Genomic DNA, 16,204 nt, shown 5'->3' on the forward strand with positions numbered 1-16,204 from the left:
GCCACGAGCCCTTTACATCCTGCTACAAAAGCCGTAACATATAATTGCTGCATCCTTGAAAAATTCTAAATGGTGAGAGTGGATTTAGTAGTTGCCAACCTTCAGCTGAAGTGACTATTGTCCAGATGTGGGGGTAATGTATCAAGAGCCCAATCCATCCTTTGTGTTTCTTCTCTTCAGTGACTGCTAACCCCCCCCCCCCCCCCCGCCTCCCCACTTTGACCTCTTATATTCCGTTAACCACAGAACCCATATAAGACACAGCAGACTGCGGACAGATTGGCAGACAGCCATCCCCTGTGAGTGCAGAATCAGTGCGAGGCCAAGGGCTAGCCAGGACATGCTGGGGGAGCTTTGCATCTGAAGAGCCACAGGTTGGTGGTCACCATCCTATAAGTTCTACAGGATCGGCATTATTTCAGAAGCTGCTCCACTTTTTACAATGGCTGCTCCTGGTATTGCAGGCAAGGAGCCGAGCTGCAGTATATGACAAAGCGACAGAGATGGGTGGGGCTGTTTCCTGTGGAGAAAAGCCGGAGATTTCCATCTATTTCCTTACAGACCCCTCATGGACCTCTTCTGAATCCAGTGCATTTTTAAAAACTTTGTAACTCTCCCCCCCCCCCCCCCCCCTCAATCTTGGTGAGTGAAGAGCTGCTGTCTCCTCCAGGTGCAGCTGATGGATGACCCCGGCTCTTCCCTGTACTCCCCGGTGCGCTGGGACAAGATCTTTGTGCAGAAACATCCTTGGCAGAAAAAAGAAGTTAGAATTAATGGCTGCTGCTCCTCCAATCACAGCAAGGTCATGTAGAGACTGCACCCTAGGGGGCTATCAGGGCGCTCATACAGGGGGTGCTGACCTGTGGGAGCTTTCTATACGGGGGGGGGGGGGGAGCTGACCTGTGGGAGCTGTCTTTACAGGGGGGGTGCTGACCTGTGGGAGCTCTCTATACAGGGGGGTGCTGACCTGAGGAAGCTGTCTATACAGGGGGGGTGCTGACCGGTGGGAGCTGTCTATACAGGAGGGGTGCTGACCTGAGGAAGCTGTCTATACAGGGGGGTGCTGACCTGAGGGAGATGTCCATACAGAGGGGGTGCTGACATGACATCTGTCCATACAGGGGGTGCTGACCTGTGGGAGCTGTCCATACAGGGGGTGCTGACCTGACAGCTGTCCATGCAGGGGGGTGCTGACCTGAGGGAGATGTCTATACAGGGGGGTTCTGACCTCACCCAACCCCATCCTGGAGGGCTGCACCCTAGGGGGCTATCAGGGCGTCCATAGAGGGAGTGCTTACCTGACAGCTGTCCATAAAGGAGGTGCTGACCTGTGGGAGCTGTCCATACAGGGGGGTGCTGACCTGACAGCTGTCCATACAGGGGGTGCTGACCTGTGGGAGCTGTCCATACAGGGGGTGCTGACCTGTGGGAGCTGTCCATACAGGGGGTGCTGACCTGACAGCTGTCTATGCAGGGGGTGCTGACCTGTGGGAGCTGTCCATACAGGGGGTGCTGACCTGACAGCTGTCTATGCAGGGGGTGCTGACCTGTGGGAGCTGTCCATACAGGGGGTGCTGACCTGACAGCTGTCCATACAGGGGGTGTTGACCTGTGGGAGCTGTCCATACAGGGGGTGTTGACCTGTGGGAGCTGTCCATACAGGGGGTGCTGACCTGACAGTTGTCCATACAGGGGGTGCTGACCTGACAGTTGTCCATACAGGCGGGTGCTGACCTGAGGGAGTTGCCCATTAAGGATTTGTTTACATAGGATGGTGCTGATCAGATGGAGCTCTCCCTCCAGGGTGGTCTCTCCTATTAGGGTGGTGCTGATCAGATGGAGCTCTCCTATTAGGGTGGTGCTGATTAGGTGGAGCTCTCCTATTAGGGTGGTGCTGATCAGATGGAGCTCTCCTATTAGGGTGGTGCTGATCAGGTGGAGCTCCTATTAGGGTGGTGCTGATCAGATGGAGCTCTCCCTCCAGGGTGGTGCTGATCAGATGGAGCTCTCCCTCCAGGGTGGTGCTGATCAGATGGAGCTCTCCTCTTAGGGTGGTGCTGATCAGATGGAGCTCTCCTATTAGGGTGGTGCTGATCAGATGGAGCTCTCCTATTAGGGTGGTGCTGATCAGATGGAGCTCTCCTATTAGGGTGGTGCTGATCAGGTGGAGCTCCTATTAGGGTGGTGCTGATCAGATGGAGCTCTCCCTCCAGGGTGGTGCTGATCAGATGGAGCTCTCCTCTTAGGGTGGTGCTGATCAGATGGAGCTCTCCTATTAGGGTGGTGCTGATCAGATGGAGCTCTCCTATTAGGGTGGTGCTGATTAGGTGGAGCTCCTCTCAGGGTGGTGCTGATCAGATGGAGCTCTCCTATTAGGGTGGTGCTGATCAGGTGGAGCTCCTCTCAGGGTGGTGCTGATCAGATGGAGCTCTCCTATTAGGGTGGTGCTGATTAGGTGGAGCTCTCCTCTTAGGGTGGTGCTGATTAGGTGGAGCTCTCCCTCCAGGGTGGTCCTGATCCTCGGCGTGCAGGATCCTGAGCTCAGAGCCGGTGGCTGCGATCAGAGTGAGGCCCCTTTAAGAAGCACATTGCTCTGTAGTGGGATGGTGCACGCAGCTCTGGAGGAAGTTACGCAGCCTGGATCATGCCCTGAGATAAAAAGCTGCGATTGAAAGTGATGGCTCAAGGATTTAGCCTCAGTATTAAGTTGCCTCTGCAGGAAGCGCGGGGAGAGCGGCTGCAGCCTCCGCCATCTGCCCGGGACTAGGAGGGTCGTGCCGGCTGCGGGGGGCTCACGGCGGACTCCACACTGCAAAACTTTCCTGGGGATTGGTGCCGGGAGTCCGGGCGGCAGCCCCCTCCCCTGGATGTGCTCACAGCCCCGGATCACTAACGGAATGTAACACTGGCGGAAAGCGGCGGCAGGAAGCGGACAGTGTGCACGGGGCTCAGCGGTAAGGAGAGAAGCCGGAGGCGCCGGGGCCACACTACAGGGGGCTGCGGGGAGGAAACTTCTCCAGGTATCTCATCGTGTATCTCATCGTGTATCTCATCTTATTGGGGGAACTTTGTGACAACCAGAGAAGACACAAAGACTTACAGGGAGAGAAGCTGCCTGCTATCTATTATCTATCTATCTATTATCTATCTATCTATCTGTCTCCTATCTATCTATCTCCTATCTATCTCCTATCTATCTATCTATCTATCTGTCTATCTATCTATCTATCTATCTATCTCCTATCTATCTATCTCCTATCTATCTATCTCCTATCTATCTATCTATCTATCTCCTATCTATCTATCTATCTATCTCCTATCTATCTATCTATCTATCTCCTATCTATCTATCTATCTATCTATCTATCTATCTATCTATCTATCTATCTATCTGTCTATCTATCTATATATCTCTTATCTATCTATCTATCTCCTATCTATCTATCTCCTATCTATCTCCTATCTATCTATATATCTCCTATCTATCTATCTATCTCCTATCTATCTATCTATCTATCTATCTATCTATCTATCTATCTATCTATCTCCTATCTATCTATCTATCTATCTCCCATCTATCTATCTATCATCTATCTATCTATCTATCTATCTATCTCCTATCTATCTATCTATCTATCTCCTATCTATCTCCTATCTATCTCCTATCTATCTCTCTCCTATCTATCTCCTATCTATCTCTCTCCTATCTATCTCCTATCTATCTATCTATCTATCTATCTATCTATCTATCTATCTATCTATCTATCTATCTATCTATCTCCTATCTATCTCCTATCTATCTCCTATCTATCTATCTATCTATCTATCTATCTATCTATCTATCTCCTATCTATCTATCATCTATCTATCTATCTATCTATCTATCTCCTATCTATCTCCTATCTATCTCTCTCCTATCTATCTATCTCCTATCTATCTATCTATCTATCTCCCTATCTCCTATCTATCTATCTATCTATCTATCTATCTCCTATCTATCTATCTCCTATCTATCTCCTATCTATCTCCTATCTATCTCTCTCTCTCTCTATCTATCTATCTATCTATCTATCTATCTATCTATCTATCTCCTATCTATCTATCTATCTATCTGTCTCCTATCTATCTATCTCCTATCTATCTATCTATCTATCTATCTATCTATCTATCTATCTATCTATCTCCTTCTTAGACTATATAGTTCTATAATATAAATATTCCCCATGTCATACAGCAGCTATATACTCACACCCGCACACAGGTACACTCAGCATGTGTGTGTATATATAAGTGTATACAGAGTAGTTTGCACTAATACCTGGGAAGTTTATTAGTTCCAAAAGTAACTTTTTCCTATTCTATAAGAAGCTTCCATAGTAAGATGCTGGGCTGTGAGGGATGAGTCTCAGTGCGTGTGTCTGTATGTGTCTCAGTGCGTGTGTCTGTATGTGTCTCAGTGCGTGTGTCTGTATGTATGTGTCTTAATCTGTGTGTGTGTGTGTGTCTGTATAATATGTGTGTTTCTGAATGTATTTGTGTGTAAGTTTATATGTGTCTCAATCTATGTGCATGTGTGTTTCACTCTGTGTGTGTGTGTCTATATGTATGTGTGTGTATGTGTGTGTCTATATGTATGTGTGTGTGTCTATATGTATGTGTGTGTATGTATGTGTCTATATGTATGTGTGTATGTATGTGTTACTGTATGTGTGTGTGGTGTCAATGTGTGTTTCACTTTATCTGTGTGTCCATTTGTATGTGTGTGTCTGTCCCTCTCTCTGTGTGTATGGATGCATCTATATACAGTATATATACACCTGTGGTGTATAGCGGGGAGTGTGGCTCCCCCAGGAGATGTGATGTGCATAGTATTTTGGCTATAAGCGCCCCCTCTCCCCTGCCCACAGTCAGCACAATGGAGCCTGTAATGTCACATTAGTTTGTGTGTGCGGCTCCTGCCTCTCCTCTCACACACTGGATCAGTTCATGGAAACATTTGCAGTGCAAGCAGATTCTCCCCGGATTGACAAATAAACAGCATCCCTGATACTTGATCTGCATATTAAGCCATTTTATGACATATTCAGATTTGCATTCATCACTCTATAGTACAGACATTGCTGCTGCTCTATGGGAGTTTTCTAAACTGTTAGCTCCCTCTGTGCACGCTGCGAGCTACTACTCCTATCATGGGAATGTAGTGCTGAGCGGTGTACTGAGGGATTAGAGAGGGGAGAGAGAGGGATAGGGAATAGATAGACAGATAGATAGGAGATAGATAGATAGGAGATAGATAGATAGGAGATAGATAGCAGATAGATAGGATATAGATAGATAGGAGATAGATAGATAGGATATAGATAGATAGATAGATAGATAGGATATAGATAGATAGATAGATAGATAGATAGATAGATAGATAGATAGGAGACAGGTAGATAGATAGGAGATAGATAGATAGGAGATAGATAGATAGATAGATAGATAGATAGATAGGAGATAGATAGATAGGAGATAGATAGATAGATAGATAGGAGATAGATAGATAGATAGATAGATAGATAGATAGGGAGATAGATAGGATATAGATAGATAGGATATAGATAGATAGATAGATAGGAGATAGATAGATAGGATATAGATAGATAGATAGATAGATAGATAGATAGATAGGAGATAGATAGGAGATAGATAGATAGGATATAGATAGATAGATAGATACCTTTCCCTATACTATAACACTCAGACAGATAACACTCAGATAGATAATAAATAGATAGATGATGAGAGAGAAAAAGATATAGATAGATCTGACCATCCCACTGATGTCTATTCTATCTACCAGTCATCCTTCTATCTATCTATCTATCTATCTATTATCTATCTATCTATCTATCTATCCTATCTATCTATCTCCTATCTATCTATCTATCTATCTATCTATCTATCTCCTATCTATCTATCTATCTATCTATCTATCTATCTATCTCCTATCTATCTATCTCCTATCTATTATCTATCTATCTCCTATTTATCTATCTATCTATCTATCTATCGAAACATAGAAGATTGTCATTAGAAGAAGACCACTGGGTCCATCTAGTCTGCCCTTTTAGAAAGGAAATACTAAAAGGGCAGACTAGATGGACCCAGTGGTCTCCTTCTGCTGACAATCTTCTATGTTTCTTTAGATAGATAGATAGATAGATAGATAGATAGATAGATAAAAGATAGATAGATAGGAGATAGATAGATAGATAGATAGATAGATAGATAGGAGATAGATAGATAGATAGATAGATAGATAGATAGATAAAAGATAGATAGATAGGAGATAGATAGATAAATAGATAGGAGATAGATAGGAGATAGATAGATAGATAGATAGATAGATAGATAAAAGATAGATAGATAGGAGATAGATAGATAAATAGATAGGAGATAGATAGATAGATAGATAGATAGATAGGAGATAGATAGATAGATAGATAGATAGATAGATAGGAGATAGATAGATAGATAGATAAAAGATAGATAGATAGATAGATAAAAGATAGATAGATAGATAGATAGATAGATAGATAGATAGATAGATAGATAGATAAAAGATAGATAGATGACAGATAGATGACTGGTAGATAGAAGAGACATCAGTGGGATGGTCAGATATTATAGACACCATAGATAATAAATCTCTCGGGCAGATAATATTTCCTCCTGTGATCCCCCGGGTCCTCCTGCCATCTCCTCATCCTCCAGGACAGGGATAGATGGCTTCTCTGAGAATATTGAGATGATGTTTCTGTGTGATTGTGTCCCGGGTGACAGTAATAGACTTGGTTATATAGTTAGATTATATATATATATATATATATATATATATATATATATATATATATCCTCAGTTCTTTTGGCTGAGCGCTCCCCAGTACAGACTGCTCCTATCCCATCTGGCATGGCTCCTATGCATGCTCGCTCGCTTCAGTAACTCATTGGGGCTTATGTATGGTGTATAGGAGTATCAGAGATTGGTTTTCCAGCAGACGGGACAAAAGTTTCTAGTCTTGTATCTAAATAGTTTGACCAAAAGTTGCTTGTTTTCTGTCTGTCGTCCGTCCTCGCCCGTAGCAGCCCCTCCCGTTACATTTGCAGCCTTCCCAGCAGAACTCAGTACAGAAATTCCCACGCTTATTCTACTGAGCCCCAATGCGATGTGTATAACTGAGCCCCCCAACATTTAACTGTTATAATGGGAGGGCCCAGTGCCAATGATAGGGGTAAGGATAGAGGGCAGGCGGCCGGGTACAACTACACTACACCACTGAGCGCTCACACATGGAACCTTCTGTATATGTCTGATAAGAGGTGATCAGATGACCCGGCATCACGGAGAACACCATGGCCTCACTGTCTGTCGGGTTGCGGGAATGGCAGGGAAGGGTTAACACATCCAGGAAAAATGTTGAGTCAATTGAAAAAAAAATAAATAAATAACGGAGAGAAAAGGGAAACTCAGGTTTATGTATCAGCTACAATCTAATTTCATGTTCACAATACTTTGCTTATCAGTCCCCAGTGGTGAGTAAGTTCTCCTGAAAGGAGGGAAGAGCCATCGATCCTCAGCTCCGAGCGAGGAGATAATAATGTCTGCTGCACAGTCCCGTCTCATCCGGGGGCACACACCTCCAGCCTGGTACACCGACTCCATGCACCCGTGACCTTGGGGGCGGCTCGTAAGGTCGTGGTCACACACAGCGGGTGGGGTGCAGTTGGCATGAGGGCCACCAGGATTGGAGGGTGTAAATATCCACAGCCGGAAAGGGCAGAAGTGTGTAAATGTGAGCGAGTGCGAGTGGTGTCCGAGATCCTCCGAGCGATTGTAACCGGAGTAATTACAGGAGAAATATTATACAATTAAGAAGCGTCTCTAAGGGATTGGACTGCCATATTAACTGATAGCGAGATAGATAGATAGATAGATAGATAGATAGATAGGAGATAGCTCGATAGATAGATAGATAGATAGATAGAGAGATAGATAGATAGATAGATAGGAGATAGATAGATAGGAGATAGATAGATAGGAGATAGATAGATAGGAGATAGATAGATAGATAGATAGATAGGAGATAGATAGATAGGAGATAGATAGATAGATAGATAGATAGGAGATAGATAGATAGATAGATAGATAGGAGATAGATAGATAGGAGATAGATAGATAGATAGATAGGAGATAGATAGATACATTTTCCCTATACTATAACACTCAGACACATTTTGTATTTCTTGTCTATGGAATAATACGCTGGAGTACAGGACACAACATACTTTGTCTGCGTTTACATGGGACTGCTGGGAGAGCTGTCACATTGCCTGCACTCACATAGTTATCACGCAGGGTCTCTCGGTCTACCCCAGATATTTCTCACACCTGTATATCTCTGTGCATAGTGGGTATAGCAGAGCTGTGGAGGTGTCTGATAGAGCGGTAGAGAACATTTATTTCAGTAGACACTGGGGGGGGGGAGTTTGCTTCAGCTGCCAAATTATGGGACCCCCTTAAATGATAAACTCCCCACAGCTACGTCTGTGCACATGTATGTATGTATGTATGTATATATATATATATATGTCCTCCATCAGGAGGGCCAGCCTGCGTGTTTAATGTATGAGAGGCAGATGTACAGGGACCATTAGCGGATGATTCCAGCACCTTGACTGTAGATAAATAATACATGGGCCGTTCTGTTATGTACAAATACCTACCGGCTCATTATACCAGATCCCCTCATTACCGAGCCGGTGCATCTGCTCACCGAGCCACCATACACAGCCGGAAGGAGCCGGGCACCCAAACTTTCCGTATCACCACCTACTATGTCTGTGTTTGGTCAGATTGAGCAGATGTAGCAGTGCTGAATTTGTCGTTGACACTCTTTCAGGCCATGTTTCTTTCTTCATTGTGATCATATACTGTACAATGCCTTAGATTTACCTGCAGTCCTGTGTAAAAGTGTAAGTATTACTGTCAGCTCTGCTACATCTGACAAGCAGCAGATAAATCCTGTTCTTCTACATATGAAAGGCCCATAAGCTCTGCTCCTCTATTACTATTATATTTCTATTACTACTACATCTCTGTTTTTCCTAATGCAGAGATCTCCAGAGATTGGAAGCCATAGCCCCCCTGAGGATTGTCTGGTCCTTTTCATCCTGGTTATATTTCTATATTCTACCTATGGAAATTGCTGAGCACCATTATTCTCCATGTGGCTCAGACCAGAATATATGATACTTGTCTAACAATGTGTCTCTTACATTAGGCACTAAACAGGCGGCAGTCTTTCTTCTCCTTGTCTGTAGTCCCGGTGAATAGAATCTATTGTCCCCTGTTATCAGGCTGGGTGAGGCTCACTGTAGTGTTCATCAATGGGGCGAGGAGCAGAAAGAGCAGAACACTCCCTTCTTCCTAATAAACTGCCTTATATTACATCTCTATAGTGCTGAGACCTCCCGGGACTTATATCCACTGTGCTGCTTTATTATAAGCTCTGGGCTGTAATATACCAATGCTGCAAGCTGTGACTCCACTAATGTTCTCCAAAATATACCCTATATACATCCAATATCAACTGTTATCATCTCTGCTTCACAGTTTTAACTATATCAAGCACGTATGGATATGACTAGAGCGACAGTAATCCCAATCCCTGTCTATACAGATATGGATGTAATTACTATAATACTGCTCCAAAAGAGACATGTCACCCCCCACCCCCCGACTCCCTCCCGGCTATGTGAACTACATCCGAATAAAGTATTACCTGCTTGTATGAATGCTGGATATTTCCTCTATGTTTTCTTCATAACTACTATAATATTGCCTCCTATTTTCAAGAATATAACTCCTATAATACTGCCCCTATATACAGGAATATAACTACTATAATACTGCTCCTATATATATAAAGATATAACTACTATAATACTGCCTCCTATATACAGCAATATAACTACTATAATACTGCTCCTATATACAGGGATATAACTACTATAATACTGCCCCTATATACAGGAATATAACTACTATAATACTGCCCCTATATACAGGGATATAACTACTATAATACTGCTCCTATATACAAGAATATAACTACTATAATACTGCTCCTATATACAAGAATATAACTACTATAATACTGCCCCCTATATACAGGAATATAACTACTATAATACTGCTCCTATATACAGGAATATAACTACTATAATACTGCTCCTATATATATAAAGATATAACTACTATAATACTGCCTCCTATATACAGCAATATAACTACTATAATACTGCTCCTATATACAGGGATATAACTACTATAATACTGCCCCTATATACAGGAATATAACTACTATAATACTGCCCCTATATACAGGGATATAACCACTATAATACTGCTCCTATATACAAGAATATAACTACTATAATACTGCCCCTATATACAGGGATATAACCACTATAATACTGCTGCTATATACAGGAATATAACTACTATAATACTGCCCCCTATATACAGGAATATAACTACTATAATACTGCTCCTATATACAGGGATATAACTACTATAATACTGCTCCTATATACAGGGATATAACTACTATAATACTGCTCCTATATACAGGAATATAACTACTATAATGCTGCTCCTATATACAGGAATATAACTACTATAATACTGCTTCCTATATACAAGAATATAACTACTATAATACTGCTCCTATATACAGGGATATATTACTATAATACTGCTCCTATATACAGGGATATAACTACTATAATACTGCTCCTATATACAGGAATATAACTACTATAATACTGCTCCTATATACAGGAATATACCTACTATAATACTGCTTCCTATATACAAGAATATAACTACTATAATACTGCTCCTATATACAGAGATATAACTACTATAATACTTCTATATACAATAATATAACCACTATAATACTGCTCCCTATATACAGGGATATAACTACTATAATACTGCTCCTATATACAGGAATATAACTACTATAATACTGCTCCTATATACAGGAATATAACTACTATAATACTGCTCCTATATACAGGAATATAACTACTATAATACTGCTCCTATATACAGGAATATAACTACTATAATACTGCTCCTATATACAGGAATATAACTACTATAATACTGGTCCTATATACAGGAATATAACTACTATAATACTGCTCCTATATACAGGGATATAACTACTATAATACTGATCCTATATACAGGAATATAACTACTATAATACCGCTCCTATATACAGGAATATAACTACTATAATACTGCCCCTATATACAGGGATATAACCACTGTAATACTGCCCTTATATACAGGGATATAACTACTATAATACTGCTCCTATATACAGGAATATAACTACTATAATACTGCTCCTATATACAGGGATATAACTACTATAATACTGCTCCTATATACAGGGATATAACTACTATAATACTGCTCCTATATACAGGAATATAACTACTATAGTACTGCTCCCTATATACAGGAATATAACTACTATAATACTGCTCCTATATACAGGGATATAACTACTATAATACTGCTCCTATATACAGGAATATAACTACTATAGTACTGCTCCCTATATACAGGAATATAACTACTATAGTACTGCTCCCTATATACAGGAATATAACTACTATAATACTGCTCCTATATACAGGAATATAACTACTATAATATTGCTCCTATATACAGGAATATAACTACTATAATACTGCTCCTATATACAGGAATATAACTACTATAATACTGCTCCTATATACAGGAATATAACTACTATAATACTGCTCCTATATACAGGTATATAACTACTATAATACTGCTCCCTATATATAACTGCAGTTGTGCTGGATATGGATGGGACGCTCTGTACACCTCAGTGCGGTATATAATAATCCCTCAGATCTGTGGATGATGCTTCTTCTTTTTCCGTCTTATCACTATTTTATTCTCCTGCAGATCTGACCTTTGCCCCGTTGTCCGTTCCTCATGTTAATAAAGTTAACCTAAGTGACTCTAATAGTCGGGATCTTCGTACATTTCCTGTAACCTTTATTAACGCTGTCGATTAACCTGGAAAGTTTCTTGACGACGCGCGCCGTCCCTTTAAATGACACAATATGGCGGCGTTGGCTCTTAGGGGTTAATGATTCTATTATCGGAGATTTAATGAGGTTTTTTTTTGGCCGCTCGGTTTCCCTCCTGCTCCAGTAACACTTGTAGATGAAAAGTCTCCGGCATTAATTGGGAACCGCATGAGCCGTGCGGCCGTGCAGATGAGATGGTGGACAGGAGCCGCCATGTAATAATAATGGAGGGGGGGGAGCTCCCAGCAATCTCAATAACATGCGCATCTATGGGATGAGAGATGGATTTTTGGTCGCTCAAGTCATTTGTCTCAATCAAGTGGTCTTCATCTTTGGGAGGGGGACGAAGGAGACCTTAACATAGATATATGAATGCCATAACTCCGATCAATGTGTGCAGACCATTCCCACAGCTCCCCGCCTGCAAAACCTAATATTTGCTCTTGATTTTCTTGTAGATTTCAGCTCTGACCCGTACAACATGAACATGCCTGATTATAACATCCCCAAGCCTCTTAAAGGGACAGGCCCCCACTTTTAAAAGGCAGCAAAGCTTGGGACACATAGAATCTCAGAGAAATCCCTTTAATCACGCATCCTGTGGTCCAGACACTTCTCGTTTCTTTTACCCGCCATCTTGAAGTGTAGAAATTCTCATGATCCGTCACTAGGCCGGAGATAGTGCTGACAGCAGCTAGCTCTATATTCCTATATGGTGTTAAAGGGGTACTCCGGCGAGCATCTTTTTTTTCCAATCAACTAGTTTCAGAAAGTAATACAAATTTCTAATTTACTTCTTTTTAAAAATCATCAGTCTTCCAGTATTTATCAGCTGCCGTATGTCCTGCAGGAAGTGGTGTATTCTCTCCAGTCTGACACAGTGCTCTCTGCTGCCACCTCTGTCCATGTCAGGAACTGTCCAGAGCAGCAGCAAATCCCCATAGAAAACCTCTCCTGCTCTGGACAGTTCCTGACATGGACAGAGGTGGCAGCAGAGAGCACTGTGTCAGACTGGAAAGAATACACCACTTCTTGCAGGACATACAGCAGCTAAAAAGTACTGGGAGACTGGAGAGTTTTAAAAAGAAGTCAATTACAATTTTTTATAACTTTCTGAATCCAGTTTATCTGAAGGAAAAAGACTGTGGCCGGAGTACCCCTTTAATGTGTTTCTCTGCCCTGGCGAGGGCATGTCCATATGTTTGCATAATTACTGACAGATCTGACAATCCTTCCGTTTAGTCACAAAGGGGCAAAGTACAAAAGTAGCCATTTGTTAAAGCAGTTGTGGGTTCCTCATGGGCGGGACTTACACATCACTCTCTTTTCCATGTTTTAAGGTGCAGCCGTGGTCAGGCCCATCTCTCAGTAGTAGTAGTAACCAGGATAGGACATTCCCCAGAGTAGGTGAATGGTCCTGAAGTCATTTCAGAGACTGAATGAGGAAACATAATCCATGCTCCTCCTTGCTGTTTGCCCCTCCCCTTCTGCCGTCCCTCCAGGCCACACCCCCACTTCCTTTTTCCTTTGTCTCGCTGACTTTTTGTTACTTTGTCATTTTGATTGTTTTTAATATACAGGTTTAATATATCCGGAAGTGAATTTTTAATTTGCTTTTCTTACAACCTAAATTGCTTTTCTCTTGTGAAATATAAAACCTCTGTCCGTGTCGGTCCGCAGCGGCAAACCCAACTTTTCTATTAGTTTTATGGGATTTAATTGCGGCTTCTCCCTCGTTGCCCTTTGTTTAGCATTTGATGTATGGTTCCCAATTAAAGAGACGCCTCCGACTTGCCCGAATAAAGCAGAGAAAAACTTTTCTAAGTAGCTTTGTGTGACAAGGGCTTCTGTGTGCTCATGACAACACTTCCTGGCCATGGAAAGGGAAGCAAATACTATTCTGATTGGTTGGTATAAAGCTCAGAGAACCAGCTGAACAGGAAGTGTTGTCATAGGGGCCTATATAGAAAACCTTGGCAATAAACCTTATAGGGAAACACCGATAACTTATCTCCCATTGATACGTACATCATGTGTGTTCATGGTGACGTGCACCGATCATCATGTGTGTTCATGGGGACGTGCACCGATCATCATGTGTGTTCATGGGGACGTGCACCGATCATCATGTGTGTTCATGGGGACGTGCACCGATCATCATGTGTGTTTATGGGGACGTGCACCGATCATCATGTGTGTTCATGGGGACGTGCACCGATCATCATGTGTGTTCATGGGGACGTGCACCGATCATCATGTGTGTTTATGGGGACGTGCACCGATCATCATGTGTGTTCATGGGGACGTGCACCGATCATCATGTGTGTTCATGGGGACGTGCACCGATCATCATGTGTGTTCATGGGGACGTGCACCGATCATCATGTGTGTTCATGGGGACGTCCACCGATCATCATGTGTGTTCATGGGGACGTGCACCGATCATCATGTGTGTTCATGGGGACGTCCACTGATAAACGCTGCAGGCTTTTCTGGTCTAGTTTATAGAGTCTATAATGAACCTGCTCTTTCATGTCCTCACTACCTGCTTCAGCCAATCTGATGATGAAGAAGAAGAAGAGCTGCAGTATAAAGCAAAGAGGGGCAGCAGCCCGAGCCCTCACTCAGGCAGCACGTGTCCAATGAGAGTATAGAGAGGTCCTAATAGAGCAGAGATGTAGTGTAAAGCATGGAGAGACAGGCCAGACTCCAGGACTCAGACTCCAGGAGACAGTGCGGCTGAGCTGACATCACTGGTCATAGCTGAGTCCTATAGGAGCAGTGATGTAGTGTAAAGCATGGAGAGGCAGGCCAGGAGACAGTGCGGCTGAGCTGGAGTCACTGGTCATAGCTGAGTAATAATGGAGCAGTAATGTAGTGTAAAGCATGGAGAGGCAGGCCAGGTGAACAGTGCGGCTGACTTGGCGCCATTGCCCGTCATTGTCCCCCAGTGCAGCAGCTAATAAGGTGTCACCCAGGGGTAGCGTCTACTTCATGGACACTTGATGTTATTTTTTGGTCTTATAAATGTAATTCTCGTGCACAGAAAGCCCTGTCTCCACAGAAAAGACAAAGCATCTGTTGTGTGGATGTGGTTGGCAGATAGAAGAGCTGAGGAGCGAGTTCCAGGCACGTTGTTATTTTTTTCCCCATGTAAACATGTCCGCTCTATTCTTGCAGGCGCTGCTGGTGGAGAACATCCCGCGGTTCCTGGAATGGAGATGAAGTCACGGATGTCTCAGTAAGAAAACAGCCAGCTCCTGGGAGTGACGGCTCACCTCTTACCCTCCCACTCCTAGATGGGCCTTGGATTTTAAAGTTTCTATATAATCTTCGACCCAAAGCAACCGCGTCCAACCAACCAATCAGTTCCCTGGACCCTTCATGTGACCATCTCGCCTAAGGATGAGAAGATGTCCCACCGTCAGGACTGGGAAGAGTAACATGAGTCCTTCCTATGGCCCTGATCTGGGCGCCACAGTTGACTTTGTAGGCCTTGTCTAACCTCTCTATGCGTCAATGCAAAGACAAAGAGACCCAGAGAATTGGGAAGTATCTATGCATCACCTAGAACGTGTTCTAGATGTTCTGTCTGAGATCTCCAGATCTTTGAATGTACGACACATGACACATCTACCCGTAGCTGGAAAGTCCAATAGCATCAGCATTATAATAGCCAATGAGGTGTTTCCATGCTGATCCTGACAGTAGCAGATAAGCCCCCTGAAGATTCCCCTCTACATTACTTGGTCAGCTCCTCGCTAGGAGGACACAGCTGTCCGCTCCAGCTGCCATGCTGCCTTTGGCTGTCTTCGTCTTACACTGCCTGTCTATGGCATTGGGACACTATGACATCTGTAAATCCTGGGTGACATCTGATGATGGCCCTTCCTGGGAATATTATGCCTGTCAACCAAAGCCCATGGTGATGAAAGAGTATGCTATCATCAAGGTGGACCCCCCTGGAATTACCTGTGGTGACCCCGCCGAGTACTTCTGCACACACGTAAGT

At 43.0% G+C, this 16,204-nt stretch overlaps 2 protein-coding genes across 7 annotated transcripts in view; both read left to right on the forward strand.

Moving 5' to 3' along the window:
• The window catches only part of GTF3C4 (general transcription factor IIIC subunit 4), a 660,517-nt gene that overhangs the window by 245,091 nt on the left and 399,222 nt on the right, over positions 1-16,204 (forward strand). The window lies entirely within an intron of this gene.
• NTNG2 (netrin G2) overlaps positions 1-16,204 on the forward strand; it is a 139,830-nt gene that overhangs the window by 70,618 nt on the left and 53,008 nt on the right. For all 6 annotated transcript variants that reach the window (XM_069943613.1, XM_069943614.1, XM_069943617.1 and 3 more), the window contains exon 3: positions 15,373-16,198. In XM_069943613.1, coding sequence (XP_069799714.1) covers positions 15,986-16,198 — 213 coding nt within the window. In that variant the 5' untranslated portion in view covers positions 15,373-15,985. The remainder of the gene's footprint in view (positions 1-15,372; positions 16,199-16,204) is intronic.

This window comes from Dendropsophus ebraccatus, chromosome 10 (assembly GCF_027789765.1).
Source record: "Dendropsophus ebraccatus isolate aDenEbr1 chromosome 10, aDenEbr1.pat, whole genome shotgun sequence".
Taxonomy (NCBI): Eukaryota; Metazoa; Chordata; class Amphibia; order Anura; family Hylidae; genus Dendropsophus; species Dendropsophus ebraccatus.